Below are 24,707 nucleotides of genomic sequence, written 5' to 3' on the forward strand. Positions count from 1 at the left end.
TTAGAGGATACTGGAGTTCTTCCAGCCAAACCACTGTGAATGCTCCACAGTCCAAGCCTCACTGCTGGCATGTGTCTCACAGCTGCTCAATGGCACAGAGCATTGCCGTGAGGAGGGACTCTGCTCATCTCTGATGTCTGAAATAGCTGTGCCTTCTGAGCACTGCAAGACCAAAGCCAGCTGCCATCTGACACAGCTGGTGCCCCCAGTACAGCACATGCCCATGGTAACACCCCTGCAGGGACGAGGCTTCTCCTCGTGCCGTGACCGGATCAAACACGAGCCGGGCACTGCACTGTGGGGAAATGGAGACAGTCCCAACTCGAGGAAATCGCTGCAGGACGTTTGGCTGCAGCTGACATTCTCTGCCCCGCACTCTGCACCCTCTGCTCCCCCTCACCCCGAGGTGGTGCCCAGCCCCTTGTTGAGCAGCAGCCGATGCCGAGGTGCTCCTGTGCCCAACCACACCAAATACACCAGAGACCAAAGCCGTGCTTCTTACAAACAGATTTATTTGCATTTTGACTGGAGCACAGATTCTAGATACAGATTTCTTCTGCACAACAGTACAAGAGCCAGTGCAAAATATGCTTTTTTTTTATTATTTATTCATGTACAAAAAACCCCAAAAAACCAACAAAGGAAAAGACGAAGAGTGTGGCAGTATTTACTCACAACTGGTACGCCTCAGCCTCCCATCGACCCACCTCCACCCACCCTTGCCCATCATGCCAGCTTTGTGGCCAGCACTGCCTGCCTCTAACAGCTGCATTGTCAGTGAAGAGTGGTAACTCCTTTTGAAAGATAAACACTCACCCCAAGCAAACCAGGACAGCAGGCTACTTTAAAAAGTTGGGCACACCATCTGGTCACCAATGCACCCCCTGCCAGGGAGCAGAATTTTGAGGGAATGGGGAAAAAAAAGGTACAAATCAAAAATGTACAAAAAATTAGGCACTAGCTTAACCCATTTGTTAGAGAGAGCCAAGGATGTTAGATACACCTCCAGTCTGCCTTCTCATATTCACCCACAGTAGTGATGATCAAAGCCAAACACTCCCCACTCTGAGTATACCCTGTGCTGTCAAAGAGATTATAATCTAATGAAAATATTTCCATTACTAGCATAAAGTTAAACCATTTCATAACTGGAGGAGAAAGAGAAGCTACAGTCTGACTATAAGCATTTCTTTGAAAAGTAAAGAAAATCCCAACAGATAAGAGACAAAAAAACCTATTTGAGTCATCCACCAGATGATTGTTAGAATTACAGCCAATGCTTAAGCAATACAACATTGAGCTAGGAAAAGTCATCGTATGGTTGTTCTGCTTATGGAGTAGCCTTACTAGTTCACTAAGCATTGGGCAATCTATTTCTCTGTTACTCTAACTAATTTTCAGAAGCTGCAATGTAGAACTGCAGTGTTAGTGAAAGGATATGCTCATCTTCACCAAGGCCTGGGATTTGTATTGCAGAAATTTATCAAACTTACATCACTCCAAGTGTACCATGTCCAAATCACCTAGTTGCTACTATGGACTTTTACATTTCTACCCAAGGAATGGCTGGGTTTTGAAGCTTGATCAACCAGAGTCTTTTACACTGAACTGCAACTAAACAAAGCAGAGTACCAGTTAAAGCCAAAGAACACATGTACTCAGCACAAATATGTGTTGATACAGTACAGTATGTATGTGGATATATATGTATATATATATGCATATATATGTATATGTTACATTATAAGGAGAGCGCCATTCAGGGCTTCTCAAATGCAAGAATCCTTTTACCACCTCAAAGTCTTGACATTTCAGCCCATTAAATTTCACACTAAGACAATGAGAACTCCAGTATTTTCCATATTGAATGATTATTTCTACTTTAGCCAATTAACCATGCAGGGCCAGCAGAAAGAACGGGAGCTTTAATTTTAATAGCACCAGTCCTGCCACCTCAATCAGATGGCCAAGATTTCATCACCAGATCGTTTGCCCTCTCCCTGCCCTGCAGGTGTGTATCATGGGCATTAGTGAGAGTTTTCCAGACATCATCAGAGTCATATTAATTGATCTCTATCATTTTACTCCGTTGATAGAGAAAGTGCCACAATTTATGAAATTTCAAACAGACAGTACAGATCTGACAAGAATGCAAGTTTATACTCTGCAGTACTGGCTAGAGTCATATTGGTATTAATCACATAATGATCCTGCCTTTTCATCCCCAGCAAGCCCTTTTACTCATAGTGGCTGTTATCATACATACGACTGAAGAGCTGGACAGCTTGATAAACAGTGTTACTCACTGTTATCCTAAGCCCCAGTCCTTATAAAGTTCTGCTGCACAAATTTCACATATAGCTGTAAGAAGTTCCAGTTAAGTCACTTTGAGTAGGTTTTCTTACTTTTTAAGAAAGAAGTAGAAGCAACAACTATAAAAAAAGAGTAAAAATAAATGTAACAGGCACTTAATAAAAAAACTAAATGTTATTTAGATGAGTGGGAGCTACTCACCTCCCTTGCCTTTAGTCTACCTAGAATTTAGATATCTATCTCAGACAAAACATTTGTGCTTCCTCCACTCTTGAGGAAACAAAAGTTTCCTTCTGGAGGCTGTCACTTCCACAAACGGGTCAAACAAGCCCCTCCAGGGATGGCAGATCCAAGGACAGTCAAGGATTACCTGACACACAGGTGAGACAAGTCTTTCCTTCTCTCTTTATCCCTCTGCACTTTCCTCAGCAGGGGAGGGAGGTGCTGATCTCCCCTCTCTGGTGACCAGCAGCAGAAGCAAGGGAAGGGATTGAAGCTGAATCAGGGCAAGTTCAGACTGGACACTGGAGAAGGTTCTTCACTGGGAGGGTGGCTGGTCACTGGGACAGGCTGCCCAGGGACCTCCCTTGCCCCTGGCCATGGCACCAAGCCTGCCAGAGTTCAAGGAGCCCCTGGGCTGCTCTGGATAACGCTCATAGTAACAGAGATCAGTTTTAGGTACTTCTGTAAGGACCAGGGCATTGGGCTCTGTGACCCTTCAGGTCCCTTTCAACTCAAGACAGTGTGTGATTCTAAGCTGAAGTAACTCAGCAGTCTCCTGGACACCAAACCAGCCATGCTGCATCTTCATGGACATGTATGTTACTTAACCACAAACCTCCAAATTCCTGATGGGGCTACAGAAGCTAAACAGGACTAGAACTACTCTGTCAAATAAGGATAGGTATTACACACACCCCTAAGCCATACAGCTTTACAACAGGCTCACACAGAGCCAACCCATAGGAAAATATACATAGGCTATGGGATTGTTTACTCTGGTATATCTTTTTAGAGCATGAGAGCAAGATATATTGTCAAATTAATCCTTAAATTGTTTTATTTATTTTAAAAAATCTAAATACAAGAAGGCCCTAAAAGACTTCTTTTTGTTCAAAATTCATCAAGCAAGTGCTATTGAAACACTATGAGGACTCTGGCATATAATTCCTTACAGGCAAGTGTTGGTTTTTAAAAGAATCAAGAAGTTAAGCATTTTATAACAAACAGCTCTCAGTCCCTAACTCTGGCAGCAAAGCCACCTCTATCCTTCCTTCACTCTACTGTATCAGTATTGCTGTGTCCCCTCAGTTAGAGGGCTATCACATCCAAGTGGATAGGATATGACACAGGCTATACTCCTGGCAAATTCAAGGTGTATTTAGAACCCTTCTCACAAGGTCAGATTCACCTGAGCTGCAATGCCCATGACAGCCAGTATTACAGAGCAGGATGAAAAACCACAGCCAACATCCATCTTCCAAAGCACCTTCTAGAAAATAAATCAAGCAGCTCCTGGTGCACAAGGGCACACTGGTCCCACCTGCTCACAAAGGCATCTGGAATTCATTCACTGTTTTGGAAGGCAGCTGTGTGAGGCCACAACCTGGCTTCCATGGCCAGGAGCTCCTCCTTGCCCACACAGCTTGGTTCTCAACCAAGAAGCCTCAATTTCTTCATTACAGAAGGGGGAACCACCACGTCCCAAAGCCTAAACATCCTTTTTGCATGCCTACAACTCATGGAGCATCCAGGACAGTCAGTTGAGCCAAGATCGTGCCTAAGGAGGCATTGCTGCTCAATTAGCTGAGTTGGCTGAAGGTTTTCCCATTGTAACACAAGTTTTCTATTCTAGTATTATTTTCAGTGTTAAAAAAAAAATAAAAATTCAGTGGAGATGGGTGGGGTTTTTTGCGCAAAACTTGATGCTTTAATGAAAAAAAGGTTGCTTTTCTCAATATTTTGCTGTTTATTTCTGTTGGGAACACTTGAAACACATAACTTTTGTCAGAGAAATATCAGTCCGTGTCTGTCCGAATTCCTCCAGTGTCAGCTGGGAGCTGTAACTCAAGGGCTCCATGGCCCCCTCTCTCCCTGGGCACCTCTCCAGCCCTCATGACGCATTCCCTGTTTGCTAACCCAGGGTAGGAGCATCATGGGATCTGTGATTCAGCCAAAGAGCTCAGCCCCAAGGGAGACATGGCGCACAAGGCACTTGAATGACAATTTCTGAGGGCTGCAACAGTAGCTCAAACTGATGCTGCTTTAAGGGCCAAATGGATTTAATTAAATGTTTCCATTTCAAAAGGCTGGAACATTTTATTCAGTGTTTTCCAGTTGACAATTTCTCATTTTTTGAAAAATTTCCATTCCAGGAAAATGTTTGGTATTTCAGCTTTCCATGTCAGTTCAGGATGAAATGAAATGTTCAAGAATCAGATTTTGATGGTAAATGGACACTCAGTTTGGGGAAACAGCCACATTAGTTAGCTGTCAAAAGTGAAATGGTTTCATCCATTCAAGAAAGGTGTAATGCAATTTGCCTTTCACTTCAGTAGAAGCCACCTTTTTAGCTCAATGGAGCTTGGATGGAGTCCCAAAAGACCAAGGGAGGGTGGAGCTGATCACAGTTACAGATCTGGGCAACAGGGGTCAAAGGTGAAAGAGCAAGAATATAAGAAGCAGCAACTAAGATGATCTGTTACCTGGTCTTGATCAAAACAGTTTTACTTCAGTAACAGGATGAAAATCCATTATGATTATAACTTCTAATTCCCAGTTACAGTAAAGATAGCAGTTAATCACTAATTTGTAGAGTAGAATAAATCCATAGTATGAATTTGTCACAAGCACTATAGCTTCCAACGCTCAAAAGAGTTCCTCAGAAAACCTTCATATGCTCCATTCAGGGACACTACTCTTAAGCCACAGATAATAAGGTACTCAACTGCTCACCACAAGTTGTCTGTCCTGCACTGAACCCCCCAGAACTGCTCTGCTGGATTGGTACTACAGGAGCTCTGTCAGGAGGGACCAGGGTCTCTGGACTTGGAGCACATCTGCAGGTGCAGAACAGCAAAGTGTGGGGGGCTTCCAGAGCAGACACTTCAGTGACAGCTGGGCACCAAACCCATCCTCTGCACTGCCCAGTCTGTTCTGGGAGTAGCCCCAAGCCTTCCACCTCAAAGAGTACAAGAGGAACCCTGGGGAGTCCACATGCATCAGCATCAGGGTGTGTGTTGAAAGGAAGAGAGCACTCAGAACTGTAAGTAAATCAATTCATCTGAACATGAGGGGTGAAGAGAATTGGGATTTGTTTATCTTTCATGTCCCTTTAGTACAAGGCAGATGTTTCTAAGTAATAAGCAGAAACCTCTACAATTTTCAAGACTGAAGAGGAAGGGAGGGAGGAAAAAACATGTACAAGCTTTGAGGATGTTCTCAGCTCCAGCTTAAAAAAACCAAAAGAACCAAAACAAAAATGAAACCAAACCCACCAAAATCACACCCCACCAAAAATTTCTATCTGTAAAAGCAAGTTTTTTCTTAAGCTGTTTGGTAATTCTTAGTTCACAGGAGCATTTATCCAGAAGGTTCTTTGTGTTTCCAGTCTAGGTTGTAGCAATCTCAGTGAGGCACTAAGTTTTAGGCCGTTAAAGTCTCTCTGTGCAGCACGGTCATTTTAAAATGATGTGGTACCCATCATTGCTTTCAGCTATAAAAAGAAATGCAAAACATGTTTTCATTGCTTTAAAGAAACACCACAGATACAGAACTTCAGATTTTCTTTCTAGGCAGTTTGCAATAGTTCCTACACTTGTTTCACAACCCACTCATGAAAACCAATGTTGAACAGCTCAGTCAAATAATTTACATTAAAAACTTCTACATACGATCATATTTTATTGTTTTACTCAAAGGCTTCCTGCTCATTTATGTCAGTGGTGTCAATGCATTTATGGAATTTTTGTAGCACTGTAACTGAAAGTAAAGCATTGATCAGTCTATCATAGTGTAGTCAACAGCTTGACTTACACTAGATTAGATTACTTATCTTTTCAGGATAACAGCAGTGAGTTTGTGATAACATTTAGTGCAATTGAAAGGAGGAATTATCTTTAGAGAAACAGGTAGTAGCAGCAGCAATACACACCTTTCAATGTACTGATAACAAAACAGGACTCGTCTTGGAAGTTTTGCACCATCTGAAGGGCAGAAGAAAAAAGCCAACACAATACATTTTTAGCAATCAAATTCACAATTCTTTCAGAGCCAGTATAGACTTAGAGGAGAGGTGTTAAACAGCATTTGGTGTCTAGTCCTGCCCAGTCCTGAGTAACCCTGCCCACGAGATTATTAATGTACATGACTGATCAATTAAGGTCCTTGCAATGGCTACTGTGTTTAAGGGAAGCTCACACTAAATGTGCTTGCCTGAAACTGATCTAGCTTATTCAGCATTTTACCATCCTCTTTGCAGCTCTTGATCCTGAAGGTTCCTATACCACTCCAATTATTTTATTAAAGATCACACCCTTTGCTGCGTTCAGTGAAACTTACTTTAGATAGGATCAAGGTAGTCCCTTTCCTAAAAATCCAACAGTGGTAATTACATATTCAGATAAACAATGGAGCTCAGCTGAACGTACATCAGCATTTAATGAAAACCTGGAAATGGTAAACCCCAAGAAATGGACTCCCTGCTGAATAAAGGAATTGCTACTGAAAAGCCACCTCAGCAGCATCCATCTAGCTATTTTGATCAGACATTAAGTGCAGATGCTGTGCTTGCAGGATTCATTTACCTTTTTGTATTTTGTCAAGGAAGAAGAATTGTAATGAAACTGTTATAAGAAGCAAGGCAAATCATGGGAAGAAAGACTAGGACCTAAAGCTACTGAGCTATTCATGAGAGGCAACTAGATTTTCAGAAGAGGTGCAGATTCTAGTGACAGCCTTAAATAAGGAGATAAAGATTATTTCAGTTGCAATATGAAAAGCCCATTTAAGCCTCATCCTTAGTCAATGCTTCCTCCCATCTTAGAGTAGTTATGTGGGACAAAAGAGGTAAATTACCTTCAGGAGGTGTCTCATACAGTTGAGGCAAATGCTGGACACAATTCCAGAGAAGGGAGGTGTGACCTGAACCTCTCTGATCATTTCATGAAATCCAGCTTTCTGCAAAAGCCTTCTCCTAGCTACTGAGTATCATTCAAGAAATGCATTTTTCAGCTGTAAATTCTCACATCAAAACACCCTTTTCAACTTGGACTGATCTCCCTATACTCTTTTGGATTTAACATCCAGCCCCTACTCCTCCAAATCAAGCTTCTCTGGCCAGTTTGTGTGTCTTTGCCTAATGATGCATGAAGTACATTCACAGAGTGCCACACTCTTGCCACTGTAGTACTAGAACAAGAAAAAAATATTAGAAAAGCAATAGAACTTGTTAATAATTGACTTAAGCAAATACTTAAAGCCTTATACCCAGGCTGGTTCATGCAATTTCCCTACCAAGAGCTGCCTCCAAGCACTTTGCATCCATAAAGCATTGAAGTTTCAGATTTAATCAGGCTGGAATAGCAAGGAGACTTCAGGAATAAGCATTACAGCCTTCCATTTAGGCTCCAGTTGAGACCATGCTCTGCTTCATTTGTTTTAACAATGCTTCTTTAAATGAAGCTCCTTAAGTGTTTCTGGTGCATGAATGAGTAAGTAATTTAGTAGAGGAAAAAGAGGAAGAAGGGCAACTCACTATTAACCTGTAAGTTAATGGAATGGACTAAATTAAGGCATCATATAATGGGACACAAACAGTATCAGAGGTCCATAAATTATAGTATGCATATAGTGACAGACCCAGTGCCTGGAAACATGGGCCAAGATGTAAAACTAATTGCCCTACAGATTTTAAAACTTACCTTCTTTGAGGAACTAACCTATTGAATTTTAAAAGTTCTTTAGATCCTTACTTCACAATGTGTGTAAGTAGCCAAAATGAAAAGAAATTCATAGAATCATTTAGGTTGGAAAAAAACTCTAAGATCACCATGCACAAACATTGACTTGGCACTAGCAAGTCCAACTCTAAACCACATCCCCAAGTGCCACAGCTACACAAGTTTTAAACACCTCCAGGGATGGTAACTCAACCACTTCCCTGATCAGCCTGTTCCAATGCTTGGTAACCCTTTCAATAAACAATTTTTTCCTAATACCCAATCTAAACTTTCCCTGGTACAACTTGAGGCCATTTCCTCTCATCCTGACACTTGTTATTTGGGAGCAGAGACAGAGCCCCACACTGCCACAACCTCTTTTCAGGTAGAGCGCAATAAATGACCAATTTTGGGGTTTTTTTACTTTAAAAAAAAGCAAACAAAAACCCAAACATCTTCTACAAAGCAAAGGTCTTGAAACCAAAATCAGTGTTGTGCATGCTGATTCGCTACTTTAACCTGTTGGGATTAATGGCTTTACAATTCTCCCTTGAAGACACACTCCATAATTTTCAAGTTCATTCTAACTCCAAGCACTCAGACAACTGTTGCACCCCTGACCAAGCTGCAGCCCTCAGCCCCTCACCTCATTGCTCACTAGGACGTGGATGCCCGTGGGTCCCTGCCGGTAGATGCGGTTGATCTGCTGTGGAGAAATGCTGTACAGGTTTGCAATCTTCTCCAGCAACTCCAGCGTGGTCAGCTCCTCTAAGAAGATTGCATGATACACTGCAACAAGTGGAAAGCAGCTACAGAATAGCAAACACAGATGGCACCAAGACACTCAGCGTCAACAACCAAATGGGTTTAAGATGAAGGTTCAAGTGGAATAAACAAGCTTAGTATTTTAAAGCATCCTCCAAATATCTGACTTGATGATTTGCAGAAAAATACCCACTATTCCTATGCAGCAGGCAATTAAAACATCACTTTTACCCAGAGGAAAACATGGGGACTAATTACAACTTGCATCATGAGGCACTAAAACAGCCTTCTCATAAAGCTGCTTATATTTTTAGATAATCCTCTTTTACTGATTATTGAAGTTTAAAAAAAATAATTCAATCAAATAGTAAAACACATGCTGTGTCACACAAAAGCAGTGTTTTATTAGACACCATTCACTGATTCCATAGGCACAAACTAAAACATACAATGTATAAGATAACACCATGGATGACAGTATTGCTTTAGAAATCCAAATTATAGCTACCAGGTAGGAAAGCTGTGCCTGTTTATTACTAAATGCAAGATTTAAGGATAATCTTTGTTCTCATTTGATTGCACACTGTGTCATGAGGGATGAAAAATTCCCAAAAGCTTTGAACTTTCAAGAATTATAACATTACTTTAAGAGATACTGACTTTTAATTTCCCTGAATTTTTTCAAACAAGAAGACATAATCTAAAGCAAATTGTGGATGGAAGGGTGGTTTTTAATGCTGTTATGCCTACTAAGAACTGAATAGAGATTTTGCTGTGGCATTCTGCAGATAATTTGTAAGCTGGGTCTGTCCCCCAGGCAGACAGTGTCATTTGGAATCTGTAGCTGTGAAACCACAACGAAAGTGGCAAAACTGGGATAAACAGGATCCCTTCAAACACTAAGGACACCAAGCTGTCCTGCACAGGAGCTCAGGCAGAAAGCAGCATTCTTACCAGGTAAGTGTTTAACAAAATCCATCCATAAGAACTTACCACAAAGACTGCCATCTCCATTTTCTCGTTTTTGGTGGAGATGGGACCTGTTTTGCTCTGGTTCTTGACAGACATAAATTGTCATCTTGGGCCTCACACTTCTATGGATTAATCAAAGACAGTAGTAAGTTATTGAGTAGATCTGAAATAGATCTGGAAGTTCCAAGTCAGCTATCAGACAATAAGAGATGGAATCATTCCTGCCGTGCATAAGTAACAAACTAAGGGATAGTCTTGATGCTGGTGACTAGACAGCCTAGGATGTCTAGCAAGAGACTCCTGGGAGGTGATGCAGAGCATCTTAATCATTTCAACATCAGATAAGGATAAACAGTTTACAGCACTTGCTAAGCAGTTCATCATACCTGCCTCTACTGAGTTAAATCCTGCTCAGCTGTAGAATTTATGAGCAGCATAGGGTAGTGTAGGCTGTGTATCTCATGAAATGGATGCGAGCTATCAGCTGGTAGCAAATAAACCACTAAAGATCCACATTATGTTGCTTTGTTTTGGCAACATTTCTGAGCTGTGCTTGGATTTGAATATCATTGTGATCTCCAGTCCGTGAGAGAACGTCTCTGAAGTATTAAAAGGAACTTTAAATGCTACAACTCCAGGATTAACTTCTACTTAACACTGAAATTATCAAGGGATCATAAAAAATTAGGAAGGAAATAGTACAAACCTTCCTTTAATTGCATTAAAGAGCCGAATTCCATCAGCAGGCCCACAGATTTGAACAAAATCTTCTTTGGACATCTTCAGTAAGTCGGCACCTACATATTTCAAATTGATTTTTCTTCAGAAGTTAAGCAAATCTCAGCTTCCAAATAGTATGTATGGGCAGCAGAAAAGGGCAGCAGGGGTAGAGGGCATAGAGAATCCACAAAGCTAAACCAGATCGATTTACATAGAGAAGGTGCAAATTCAGAGAGGTGTGCACTTTAAATCAATCACTGTGAAACTGAAAGCTGTCAAAAGAACAGTGCTGCATTGGAAAATATTCCAGCCAACTCATAAACAAGCCAGATATTTCACACTGGCCATTAAATGACCTGGTCTTCTGTAACTGTCACATTCACTGAGTTATTTCATCGTGCTGCAAGTCAGAGAGAGTCTCCTCATGGTTTCAACACCTCTAACAGCTGCCCCTTCCACCATCTTACTGGTGTGTACAACTACTGAATGGAGGGCACAGTGAAGGTGCCAGATGCTTCTTAAATGTGCACATGGACAGGATGGGAGGCAGCAGACAGAAGATGAAGTGCTGATTAGACATAAGAATAAACATTTTCGCTGTCAGAATAGTTAAGTATTTGAAGAAGTTGTTTAGAGAGACTGTGGAATTTCCAGCCTTGGAGATGTTCAAAGGCAACTGCACAAGGCCCTGGACTTGCTTTGAAGTTGCACTTCTGAACTTAGGAAGTCCCTTCCATCTTAACTTATTTCCTTCCATTGTTACTTACTCTGTAGGTCTACAAACAGTTTTGGTAACTGGTAACTAATCTAAGAACCAAAGAACAACCACACTGGATCAGACCAAGGATCCCATCAAATGTGGTCAGCAGCAGATGCTACACGAGCAGCACTTACAGAAGAGAAAAAAACCAGAATACTTGGACTGTTAAAACTCACCCGAAAAACTTGAGAAGAGTCTACAGAATGGAGAGAACCTATTACGATGAAGCCACTGCTGGGCATCTTGAATAGAAGCAGAAGGAAGGAGATGCTACATTGCAAAAAGAATAAGAAGGTCTTGAAATGAACTGTTCACCAGTGTCCTAAAAGAGAAAAGCACCACATTAACATGATCTCAAGTACTTACATCATTGGTGGGAGGCAGGAGCTCCATTTGGTGGGTTGGAGAACTGTTGCTAAAAGAAATTATATAAAGTTGGAAGAGAAAAAAAACACATTATTTTAAGTTTTACATTGCAGTGTCCATCCTCTTCCCCCTCCTCTATTTGACTCAATTTTCACAAGTTACATCCAACTTGGCATTTTTTGTCTATCAGATCTTTAAAAAGGTGTTCAAAAGTTGGAACAAGAATTTTAAAAAAACACTCTCTACCTGAGTCTTTTCTTGGTCAGTTGAGGTTCTCCTCAAAACTGAGAGAAAAACCTCAGGTTTACTGACCTCAATCAAGCTTTTCCACACGGTTGACTCACTAATGTGACATCATCTAAGGAAGAAAATTGTAACCTACAGGGTGGCTGAATTTGAAATTTCTATGAGCCAGAAATATCCCAACTAAATCCATTGTCTAATAATAATTCTTTTTAAAAATTGAATAAAGGACCTTATAATTCAACCCTGGTGTTATCTTAAACATAGTCAAGTGGTATAAATCATGCAAAACCACATTTCTAGTAAATTCTCCTAAACACAGACAGGACTCCTAAACATATCAGGGATTTTGCCAAAGGGAAAAAATACTCAGCAGATCTCTCTACTAACACAAAATTTTGTAATTTCAGTGTGTGTTCTTTTTCATAGTCTGAGGGGATTCATTGAAAATTAGTGATACAACATGGATGAATACAACATGGTAATTAAGTTGTGTGGGAAGGCAGTAAGATGGCAGAGTCCTACCGAAAGTAAAAGCCTATACCAAATTCCTAAGGGGAAGCATGTAGCAGGGAGGACTGATAAGTACTGAGGGACACTTCTCTATCCTTCTGACACCAGTTACCATCTTCAGCATTTCAGAATCACTAAAGCTGTCTCATTATGATGGCTATTTAATGAATTAAACATGTCTTCACTAGTCCTTTATTCTGAAATGGCATCTCAAAAGCCAGGCTGTTTTGCCCCAAACATGATTTCTTTACGTGTCATTCACCTAGGAATTCAGCACCCTAAACTACCTCAAGACAGAAATTAGGGAAGAAACACCTACTCTGAAGAGGTGCTGAAAGCCTTTACACACTTGTGAGAAGATACTGGGGTTGGTGGTACAGGGCATGGTGTGTTCTCACCAGGGGTTGCCTGAGGCCCTCTGATGCTCCCCTTCCAGCCACCACATAAACATGTACAAACAGTACTCTGCACTACAGGGAATTCCTGGATGGAAGGTCTTAAAGGATTTTGGAAAATACTTCCTGCTTGCTAGAAAGGGGGGAGGTCCTTAACATCATCTTGCAGGGTAAGAAATGCACGGACACACGAAGGCTACCATATCAAGAGGGAAGATAAAGCATGTATTTGTTACATACCCATCTCCGAGGTTGAAGCTGTTGGGAGAGCTGTTGTAGCTTGGAGATGGAGCATTGTTCATTTGATAAGGCACATCTGGCCAGGGAGAGCACTGTTGGAAGAAAGGCAGTGGGGAAACTTTCATAAGGATGGAAATAAAGGATTTGATTCTCCTCTAATACCACATTCATGCTGTTGCCACGCCACTAGCTTCAGCTCATCACTCCTGCTGGGAGGAGGAGATGGGCCATGGATTTTCTACACTGCTCTCCAAGTCGGCTGTCAGGGGGCCAAGATTGATTCCAGTTGCTGCATTCCACATTTCTTTCTCCCATTTCACAAAGCCTGTCCCCAAATAACACTGGGCCAAAGCGTGCACAGCTGTAAGTCAGAGCAACGCCACTAAGTCAACTCAGACTGAAGGCAGCAATACAGAAATACCCCTGGTCTCAATTATAAATCCCTAATTAAATCCAGGCAAGAGTGACAAAAATGCTCCTGTGGCATTGCTTCAGGTTTATACCAGCAAAAGAGCAGAATCTGAACCAGCCTGCTGAAACCTCTGGCTATTAGCCAAACAGCTCCAGTCATAAATGGGTACTAAGTGGAGAAAATTTAAGATAGACAGACAGACACAAAGCTACTAAAAGCCTTCACAAATATAGGTCAGACTCCACATTCCATGACAGTAGTATAAAACCAGAGTAACCCAGCTAGAATTGGTGACTCTGTCCTGAATTTAAGCCACAGTAATCAGCAGGAGAAATCTAGCCCTGTTGAACCCCCCACCACCAAGAGCTCAAGAAAATGCTCTGTAGCGGCCTTGTTTGCAATGATGAAAAGACAGCAAGTGTAGCTTTGGAGCTTTATCATCTCCACAAACACTAGCAAATGTTTTATAATCTCCACAAGCACTGGCAAATATTTAACTCTTTGGCAACCCACATTTCCCCATGCAATATGTCAAAGTGCATCAGAGCTCACAGGGAGAGTCTGGGATCTGCCAACTCAGTAGAATTAGGTCTGTCAATCAGAAAACATGCTGGTTGCTCCTGGCAACGTGAGGAAAACGGAGTGGGAGAGATTGGATCTCACAAATAGGAAGTTGATTTAAATTAAGAATAATTAACGTCATTTTTGGAAGTCCAGCAAGCTGCTCCAAAAAAAAGAAGAACTAAATCAAATAAGTCAATCCCATAGGGAGGCTGAACAACACTTCTAAATCTCTTGAGTCCTGTTGCTGACTAATTCTACAGCCTATGGTAAGTTTATACAAACATCTTAGTAATGACAGGGAGGGGCAGAAACACACACAACTCTATACCAGATGCATCAGAACATAAGACAAGATATTCCTAGAGTACAACCCAAAATCTTGCATGTAACAACAGCTTCATAGGCACACTCACAGAAAAACAGATTAATAATTTAATCAGACAGCCTATTCATCTGCTCAAGTGTCCCATCTTCAACATGAGCTTTTGCCAAGCAGTTCTGAAAAAAATACAGACAACTGTATTTTCATACAATGGGCACCTGAGGGCCATGACAAGTGCCCAGGAGCACAGTGGTGAAAACTGAGAAAGTTGTTGTTTCGGTTTTTTTTAAAAGCCAGGCTCCTAAGGGTTATAGTTTATACCCCACGACAAACTTTGGCATCTTTCATGACAAGTGCCCAGGAGCACAGTGGTGAAAACTGAGAAAGTTGTTGTTTCGGTTTTTTTTAAAAGCCAGGCTCCTAAGGGTTATAGTTTATACCCCACGACAAACTTTGGCATCTTTCATAAATTTCAGCAGTGAGTCATTTTATAATTTTGCTTCACTCTCAGTTTCACTCAGATCTGAGCACACATGTCTCCACAAGACAATCTCCAGGGCTCAGATGCTGTTTTCTTTTAAATTTATCTCCCAACATGATGTAGTATGATGTGTCTAAAACACTTTACCTCTGTGAGAATAGTTGTCTCATAGGAAGGCTGATACTTCTCCTTCTCTTGGGTGGTCTTCTTTTCCATTTTTTCCCTGTCAGTCTTCTGTTTTCTGTCTGCTCCTTTAGGCTATAAGTACAAGCACAGGCTCTCCCTTATGCCAAGCATTACTAGTTTGGAGACAGAGGCCAACAGATTTATCTAATCTGTTCACAAAAGCCTCCTTAAGATTTACATGCATTCTACAAATGAAACAAGATCAGATCTGCATTTTCTAGACAAAAGAATTAATCAAGCATCCCTACTGTTTCTGTACATCCATCACTGATGCCTATTGCAATTCTGAAATAGACTGACCACAGCCCTGAGATGTGATTCCAACAACTTCAGTCCGTAAGTTATGCACCTCAACTGGCATTTGTAGCATCTTTCCAGAAACAGGAAAGACACTGCTCACAGGAACAAACTGGAGCAGCAGATCCCTTGAGCAAACAGGCCTATGGAGAGTTTGAGGTTAAGTAGCTATAGGTCTGCCATGCCTGGATTAGGAGCTTCACAGATGCTTGTTCTCTGAACCTTTTTCTCCTCCAGGTACCACAGAGACAAACTGTGCTCCAACAACAACAAAAAGGTATTTAAGACCTCCACAATAAAATTTTATTGTTCATGAAAGGTTCAAACAAAGAAACTGAAGATGCCCTAATGCCTTGATTGCCTAGGAGCATCAAAACACACTGGATACTCCAAATATGTCAATATTTTTATAGTGTTTGAGGTGCAACAGACTGGCACAAGTCTTGGTGCAACATTTCAACTAGAATTACTGTGTAGGTCAGTGTTTATAGCAAAATGTGCACAGGAGACCTGTTTAAGATCTTAAGCATACCCAGTTAAAAGTCTGTTCTTTTACGTCAATATTTGCATCACTCCTATGCCACCTGAAATCTTTGCATGTTCCTGTGCCTTAATCTAGTTGATGACAAAGTCAAAACTACCTCATACCTTGAACACTTTGATCTGGCAGCTTGCAGAATGCAAGTGTTCTGTGTATTCACCATTTTCATTCTGCTTAAAGGTGTCGATTTGCACCCGGAAGGGCACCCCCTTCTCTCCTCCATGTTTCCGTGGAGTAAACTCTGTGCTGATGCAATGTACCTGGCAAAACAGAAACTGTGCTCATCTCTGGAGACAGCTGGAACCTGTGCTCATCTGAATTTCAGATACTGCCTGAACATGAAGTTTTGGCTCCTCACAAAAACCTAAGAGGCAGAAGATCTTGTATGTTTTCATTTCTGTTCCTTTCGACAAAATAATCAGAACAAGCAGTTCAGAAAGAAACAGGGCATCAGGAAAAGCATCCTTTAATTAAATCCCTCATTTAGATTAAAAACAGATTGTTGATGCTCAGAATGAGAAACAGTCATGAAAGAGGAAAGATAGGAAAACAGGTTATGAACAGTTTTCTCAAAACAAAACCTATGCTTAGAAAGCAATATCCGTGTCTGAGTACTTTTTTAAAGAAAATCCTGGCAGTAGCAGGTAGTACTCCAACATTAACAAGTAGCCAGCAAACTGATTTAGCGAGTATCCTACAAATTAATTACACATGATTATCACAAGTTAGTAATTATCATTACCACTCTTCTCTATTGTTCATGTACGGGCTATTTTGTCTCCCCAGGTCTTTAAAAGATATCTAACCACTGTATTTAGCAGAATATTGACTTATCTCTTACCTGAATGAATGCTGAAGCCCTCTTTGACGGATCCCAGAGAAATTCAACAGTGTTCAACTGGGTCGGGCTAGCCCTGGGATCCAAGATACCAACTGACAGCGGGATATCTGTAGAAGAAAACCCCTAAAATTTTAAAAATATTAAATTGAAGAAGAGAAAGCATTTCCATACCATCAGAACATGCATGTGAAAGCAAATCCATCACAGACAGCTCTACGTGGGACCTATAGTGCTAGATCTCTTTCCCTCCCAAAGACATACAGGATTCTTAGGAAACCTAAACACTCATGCAAACACTGCATGCACCGCTCATGTCCCCAGCAGAGCAGAGGTGCCACAATGAAATAGCCTCACCTATATCAAGGATGCGGTCCCCAGGCCGACTCCACCTCCAGCCCTCGAGCTGCTGATGCTCCGTGTACTGCAGGCGGCGGTCATGGAAAACCACACGAATTATACTCTGTTAAAAAAAGACAGCAGCATGAGCAATGGCATCCAGAACCCTCTCTCAAGATGACTTTGGTTTTCCAGAGTAGAAGCAAAAGCTGATCTGCTATGCTTCTCACCCCCATTGATGAGGAGAGTAGAAGGGTCCCCCTAAGAGACCCATCATCATGGGTATCAAATTCCTAAGGGACCCCTGAGAGAGAAACACACTTCCCCCTTCACAGGGCACATCTTACAGGAGTAACACAGCCCTGTACAGCTTTCTGGGATTCACTCTGGAATTCACTATAGCAATGTCCACCTAATCTTAGGTGTCATGGCATGTAAACATCACTATTTTGCCTCAACACCAAAAAAGGCTCATATGGGGGTAATATTTAATGAGTCTGTACCATGTCCCAACCCCAGTATATCCCATTGTGATATGCAAATGTGGAAGTCAGCTCACCTGTCCCAGTGGAGCTGACATGTTCAGACACCTTGTCAGTGAGAATTAAACTTTATTCCAGCCATTAGGAGCCAGTCATAGGATTTGCCCCAGAGTAGTGAAACAAGGGTAGGTAGAGTAGGAAAGCATCTGTAACAGCAGGCTGGTCTGCAATGGTGCAGCCATGCCAATCACTGGAGAAAAAAAGGCTGGAATAAAGGCAATCCCCAGGGCAGACAAGTCCTAAGTACTCCTAACTGAAACATTCTTTTGTATATTCACAGTGCTATACTTATATGAGTTAATGACCCCTAACATCCCAGTTTCTCAAGCCCACACTCTTGCTGGGCACTTCTGTATCAAGTGAGTGAGAAATTTTTGCCAGTGAACCTGAGAAATGCCTAAATCAAACCCTAGCTTCAAGATGCAAACATGCCACAGTGGGAACACCTGCAAAATTGGAATCCCAATCCACATACTACCTGAAATGGGCCAAAAGACAAATAGAGAATGGCCTAAACTTGGACAAAAAATCCAAATTGGAATACTAATTTTGCAACTAGTTCCCACTTCTCAAAGGAAATCCTGAGGCAGAAAGTCAAGAATTGAAGGTTGGATCCAGAACCAGGGTCCAGACCAATGTTTTTGAATTTGAACTGTTTTGGCAGTGGAGGAAACAACAGGAAAAAGTCCCCCAAACCAAATGATCAAGTTCTATATGTTCATCATTATGCTCATTACCAAAGTAAACTGGACCTATACAGAATCAGCCTGGCAGAACTATGTAAACACCTGGGCCCTCCATTTGTCACGTAACAACCCAGGCATGCTGCTGTGATTCAGCAGGGAGACAAGTCTGCCTCTCCACAGCTTTGACCGTGTTCACCACTGAACTTTGGGATTCCCCTGAACCCAATATTCATAGTGGAACTCTGGGGTCATGATCACAAATAGAATAAAGGTCACCCTGAAGCCCTGCAAAGCCAAGCTGCATAGTCCCATGAAACTAGCACTCAACAACTCCATCACCCCTGCTTCCATTAAAAACAATGGCAAAGTGCTTTCCATTGTCTCAGTGGGAGCAAGGTCAGGCCCTTCATTAAAGGCTGTATGTAGTAGCAGGAAGAAAAGAAATCTATGTTTCTCCTTACCTTTACATATTTTGTGTTTAAATCTTGAAACTCTCCCAATTTCCTATTCTCAAGTAGACGGATTTCATAAGACTGACCTAGAGTTTAAGGAAACATTTCCAAGGTGTTTAATATGTTGTAGCAATGAGAGAGTCATGCTGGCATTTATGTGGCTGATAAAGCAAACGTTTGATCAGGGAAAGCTTATTTTTGCTAACATAATGCATTTGCCCCAGTAATCGACAGGCCCTAAAGCACAGCAGAAATCTGAGGGGAAGGTTTGCCTTTTGGCAGCTAAAAGCTCTCCATTAGGGCATCAATTATAGCTGTCTCTCGAGGCTGCTGTGGTTTTCTGGTCACCCTCCAGAATGTCACCGGGGTGCTTGAGGCAGTTGTCCCCCCATGCCACATGGCTGTAACAGCACTGCCTCTGCCTGTCCCTTCTGCCAAAGCAATGGTTGTGTGAAGAGGTGCTGGCACAACAGGTCCAGGAACAGTTCTGCAGAGGATGGCAACTGGGGAAAATCTTGCGATTCCTCAGGGAGCAGTCAGGCCTGTAAGTGTTTTGGTGAACCACAGAAAAAAAAGTTTCATAAGGCCTGGAAAGTCGTTGCCAAGGGGATAAATATTCCTCCAGACTGGTGTGGAGGCAGCAATGGGTATTACAGCATGTGCAAGGACCAGTTCCAGGAAGGGAATACACACTCCCATCACCCCACCACCACCCTCACATAAGGAATTTAGTCAATTCAACAGAATTCAGCTAACTGGTTTATGAAATAACATCTCTTCAAGGCTGACAGCGCAGACAAAGGAGGCTGATGTCTCAGCACCTTACACACAGAAATTACTAAGACAGTACAAATGCTCACTGTACTACACCAAGTCTTTACAATAAGCCTGCAACCAGTACCAAGGCAGGGTAGGATCATTAGGATTAATGGAGCATATGTGTACCTTATGGCTAGCTTTTCTTGTTCATCTTGCTATCCTCCCTTTTCCTGAAAAATGCACAGGGTAGGACAAGGCAGGCACCAAGGAGCAGACCAGTTTGGTTTTTCTGGCTCAACCAGTATCTCTGCAGAACTGGCCCTGCAGAAAACTGCAAAGCAGATCTATCTCCCTCTAAGCAGCTTCTACCAGCAGAGACAAAAATGCTGAATTTTCAGATCTGGATTTAGAAATGGGAAACTTATGACAGCAGATGTGTCAGAAAGGCAGACTGCCTTTTGAGAATCCCACCTGCATGGGCACAGACTATATCCACAGAGCACAGAGATAATTGTGCTTATTCAGCTGGCTGGCAGATAGCAAAAAGAAAAAAAAAGAAGGACAAAAGAGGCCATACTGAAGCCCCAAATGTTTGCACAACAGCCCTACTGATGTTAGTAGGAGTTCTGCAAACAGGAAATGACCCCTGAATCCAGCAAGTGACTGAGGGCATGGGGAGAGCAGAGAATAAACCACATGAAGTACCAAAATAACCAAGGCAACATGCACCGATCTTTACCCATCTCCTGGCACAGGAGTAAAACAAATTACAACAGTGACCTGCCTCTGAAGACTGCTAGACAACAAAAGTGGATTTTGTAAACCACAGTCCTGAAATTGAGGTCTTCCACACTTAAACTCACAAGACTTTCCAATGCTTCCATTGATACATGTTAATACTGTTCACCTGGCAAATTTTAGAGATATGTACCGCATCAATTCTGTTATACTAGCATAAAAAAGATCAAGGTCAGGTTAAAAAAAATGTGTTTCTCTCAGAATCATAGAAAAGACCCTTTAGACCATCAAGTCCAACCATTAACCTAGGAATGCCAGGTTCACCACTAAAACATGTCACCAAGTGCCACATCTGCTGGGCTATGTACTTGTATGTGCTGTACATGTTTATCTATGTTGGCTGCTCAGTGGTTCACTCTGGAGATACACTTCAGCTACAGAGTGATACAATTCATCATCTTGAACCCATTCACACAGCCAAGTATCCCTTGCACTTACAGTTCATTCCCATACAGATATGAGGCTAATTAATCATTACAGAATATTAATTTAGGTTATGAAAGCAAGAGACAGTAAAAGACATCTGTGACTGTACTCAGGGGTAACAAGGACAGTGAAATGCAGCGGTATGAGCTGTGCTATGGAGGAAGGCAGTGGTCAAACCAGAAGCATTGTCAGCCATTCAGCAAGTATCTCAGGAATGAGCAGGTTTTTGGGACACCCTTGTGCACTGATACACTCTCACTCTTTGGTCAGCCTGATCTGCTTATCTTCAGTTACAATGAGACAAAAGAAAACAACGTGTATAAAAGCATCATCCATATTCTTTTCAAACTAGCATCAAGCACTCAAAAACTCTGCAGCATGCCATCTCTGACCCCCTTGCAGGGATAGGGGCAGAATTGCAGCCTGGAATGCAGTAGGCACCACACATCTCCACCTGACAGGAGTGATTCACCTTGGAGGGAGTCAGAAACCGATCCTGCAGACCAGTGAAATAGAAACTGCAGTGTAGACAGAGTTAATATTAAACAGAAAGCCAAAGAGGAAATAACATGCTTTGATCAAAGATATATGGGTCATCTGATGGAAGCCCTGGAATGCAGTTTCTGCCACGAAAAGCCTCAATCAAAATGGTATTTTATGCTAACTGCTTTCCCCTTGAACTCTGAATGTTTAACTTGAGTTGCTACATGATTATCAAACAAGACTGCTCCCAGCCAAGCTTTAGAAAACATGAGGGTATTTTCCCCTCTCTGTGAAACACTGTCAGTGAGAATTTGGTCCCAATTCCTCAAAGTTCCCTTATCTATCCATCTTCTGGTAGTGGTTTTTAATTTATTCTCCTTAAAGCTTTCTAGCAAATTCATTGCTTTGCGGCTTATGGTACCCAGCATTTATTAGCATGGACAGCATTCAGATACTTGTACTTTTATAGCACCAAACTGCTTGGATTATACTTTTTCCTTGGAAAATACCTTCCAAACCTTGTTCACCCTGTATTTTCCACCATTGCTACCAGCAAAACTAGTGAAATGGTGAATTACAATCTCAGGCCTGCAATTATTACTGTAAAGAAAAAAGGCTCTAAAGAATGACCACTTGGATGTTGGAAAACAAAATCCCTTTGTAAAATAAAGAAAATAATAGCAATCTAACCGGAAGGAAGCTGAACTCCCCCTGGCGTCAAAGAGGGCAAAGAAGTCACACAAGGCTCTGATAGATCATTTATAAATCCTGCACCGCTGACTCACCAGCACGAGCAGGCACACACTGACAGTTTTCTGCTAAAATGAAATCTGTAACAGGTAATTCTTAGTCAGGTATCCAAATCTGTAAAGAAACATGTCTGAAAGTGTGATTAAACAATCTGCACTTCCAGCTCCTAAGTTAAAATACAACTAGCTAAGCCCAAAACAAAGCTGAAATACAGCGTTCCCCTATACTGAGTTTTTCCATGTGTCTCAGAGGGAAACACTGATTAATACCAGCGCTGAGACTAACAGTGATTTGATTTAACAGCCCAGGCCAGGTGTAATACTGGGCACATGCACAGGGGCACCTAAAGCACTTCTGTCACCACCTGAAATGAAGGGGACACTTTGCAAGCAATCCCCAGCACAGCTGATGCTGCAGCAGCCTCCTGCACAACTGTGTGACCCTGTGCTCCCCTCACTCACCACAATCCTTCTCCCCTACCTCAGGCAGAGAACAGGACAGTAATAATACTCAGAAAACCACAACACATTCCTGAGATGCTGTTTGTCTCCCAACTTCACTGAAAGCTTCAGGGGCACCAATAAAAACCCGGGCAAGTGACAATACACTGTAATTTCTATTTTAAATAGACATTCTCTGGGCAAAAGGAAATTCATGCAATCTCCTCCTAGGCTAGAGTTTGAGCAACTCACTTTACAAACTAAGTAGTACCCAGTAAAATAGTAACCACCCAGGTCCAGAGAGTTCCTGGTTCGTAATTTATGAAGCAATTCTACCTATCTGAAGGAGGATTTATAGACTGCTTACTTTTTCAAACTTGCATTGTCTTTGATAATTAACACACATTAAATGTGGGCATGGCCACTTAATGTGGGGCCAGTAGAATTTAAAGTCAAGCACTTACTACAGATGAAAAATAATTCAGTTCAACACAGGAATGATATCACCTGCTCAAAAGGTACAAGTCTAACAGCTTACTGATTTCCATGGAATTTAGACAGCCACAGAAATTTTAGGCAATTTCTGAATACAAAAGATTATCACTATTTCAAGCTCAAAGTTACATTTTGTTCAAATGTCATTTTACTACACAACCACAATATCCTGTTTGCTTTTCTTTGCTTTGGTGTTACATTTCAAGGGCCACTTGCACTATGCATTTTGTGGTTTTCTGCACAATACACCGATACAATACATTCATTTCCAATTAGGATGCTGATGTTCCAGGCTGATATGACTCAGGCCTTACTTAATCTAACAAAGTAGCCTTTCCAGAAATTAATTAAACCCTAACCTTTGAATCAGCAATATCCCCAACAAAAGTCTGCAGAAAAGGGAAAAAAAGCCCCAAAAAACAACAGTGTCCTCTTTCTCAGAATGTATCCACATAGCACTAGACAAAACCAGCCTGGAAACTGTTTGATTATTAAGCCAAGCCAATAAAAATTCCATTTAGCAACTTTATATGGACATCCTAAAGAGCGCACAGATAAAGGCAAAGGAATGCTGACAGTCAAATGCACCATGCAGAAGGAGGGGGAGGGAAGAAAAACCCCAAGCATTTATCATACCGAACCAAAGAATATCCAGCAGGCCGGAGGATCACCTTTGAAACAGCAAAACACAACTATTCAGGGCATCAGGCAAACACAAAGATTTTTCTGACAAGAAAGATTAATGAACCCTCAGGGTAATCACACAAGAGTGGCAGAGCTGGCATGTGAACTTGCATGCTTGATGACACACACCTTTTTAGCCAGTCACGAGCTAAAATAAAAATTAGCATAAGACTTGCTCAAGTGTCCCATGTGTGGACACTCTGCAGGACAAGAAGCAAAAGCAGAACCCTCAATCCCTGAACCACAATGACAGTGAGATATTCTGCAGTTGCTTGCTGTAGCCTCATTTGACAAGATGCTGTAGATATTTATCCAGTGGATATTTTGAATTCACCAGCTACACAATAGGCCACCCTGGAAGTTCCCACTATGCTAGGAACATGGAAATCCTGCAAAGGAGGACAAGCTGTGGGCCAAGAAATGCAAAAGGAACACCAGAGTCCTTCTAACGCTGCAGGCCCATCTTGCCCCACATCCCATCTTCAATACAGCAGCCAGAGATGGAGCAGGGTCAATAAAGCCAGCCTTTTCTTCCTTGCCATATCTTCTCAGCTTCTGGTATTCAGAGTCCAGATTGCATCTACATTGAGCTGCCCAGCCATGACCAATGCTCATTAACTCTTTTGTGTGGTCTCCTTCTGAATTTGCTTGTACTGTGGCCATCAGAACCACAATTTCCACACGCCTTGCTTTAGCACTGACAGTCTGGGCCTTCACCTGCCTCCTGCCTCTCCCCTTGCACAAAGCTCCCTTAGCTCCACCATGTTTTGGTACCCAGGAGTTCAACACTGAGGATTCCTGCTCTGCTTGCCCCTACCATCAGGGCAGTAGTGCTGCAGGAACACGGCACAGCAATTCAACTCCTAATTCTACCACCACACCACAGAGCTTCACCCTCATTATGTCCCTTTTATGTTTTTCCTCCTTTTACAATGTGCCCCCAACTCAAGGGGGTTTTTCTTGCCCCCTTTTTCTACTTCCCTACC

General features: G+C 41.9%; 1 protein-coding gene across 1 annotated transcript in view; it reads right to left on the bottom strand.

The window, feature by feature from the left end:
• Window positions 1-492: 492 nt before the first annotated feature.
• The window catches only part of TFCP2L1 (transcription factor CP2 like 1), a 35,521-nt gene continuing 11,306 nt past the window's right edge, over window positions 493-24,707 (bottom strand). Inside the window, exons 3-15 of the mRNA XM_059476009.1 lie at window positions 18,896-18,972; window positions 17,225-17,330; window positions 16,871-16,977; window positions 16,137-16,289; window positions 15,153-15,263; window positions 13,227-13,318; window positions 11,836-11,884; window positions 11,646-11,739; window positions 10,696-10,786; window positions 10,011-10,111; window positions 8,899-9,041; window positions 6,467-6,518; window positions 493-6,028 (exon numbers count right to left, since the gene is read on the bottom strand). Of these exons, the coding sequence (XP_059331992.1) occupies window positions 5,991-6,028; window positions 6,467-6,518; window positions 8,899-9,041; window positions 10,011-10,111; window positions 10,696-10,786; window positions 11,646-11,739; window positions 11,836-11,884; window positions 13,227-13,318; window positions 15,153-15,263; window positions 16,137-16,289; window positions 16,871-16,977; window positions 17,225-17,330; window positions 18,896-18,972 (1,214 nt within the window). The 3' untranslated portion in view covers window positions 493-5,990. The remainder of the gene's footprint in view (window positions 6,029-6,466; window positions 6,519-8,898; window positions 9,042-10,010; window positions 10,112-10,695; window positions 10,787-11,645; window positions 11,740-11,835; window positions 11,885-13,226; window positions 13,319-15,152; window positions 15,264-16,136; window positions 16,290-16,870; window positions 16,978-17,224; window positions 17,331-18,895; window positions 18,973-24,707) is intronic.

Source organism: Ammospiza nelsoni, chromosome 7, assembly GCF_027579445.1.
Source record: "Ammospiza nelsoni isolate bAmmNel1 chromosome 7, bAmmNel1.pri, whole genome shotgun sequence".
Classification (NCBI taxonomy): domain Eukaryota; kingdom Metazoa; phylum Chordata; class Aves; order Passeriformes; family Passerellidae; genus Ammospiza; species Ammospiza nelsoni.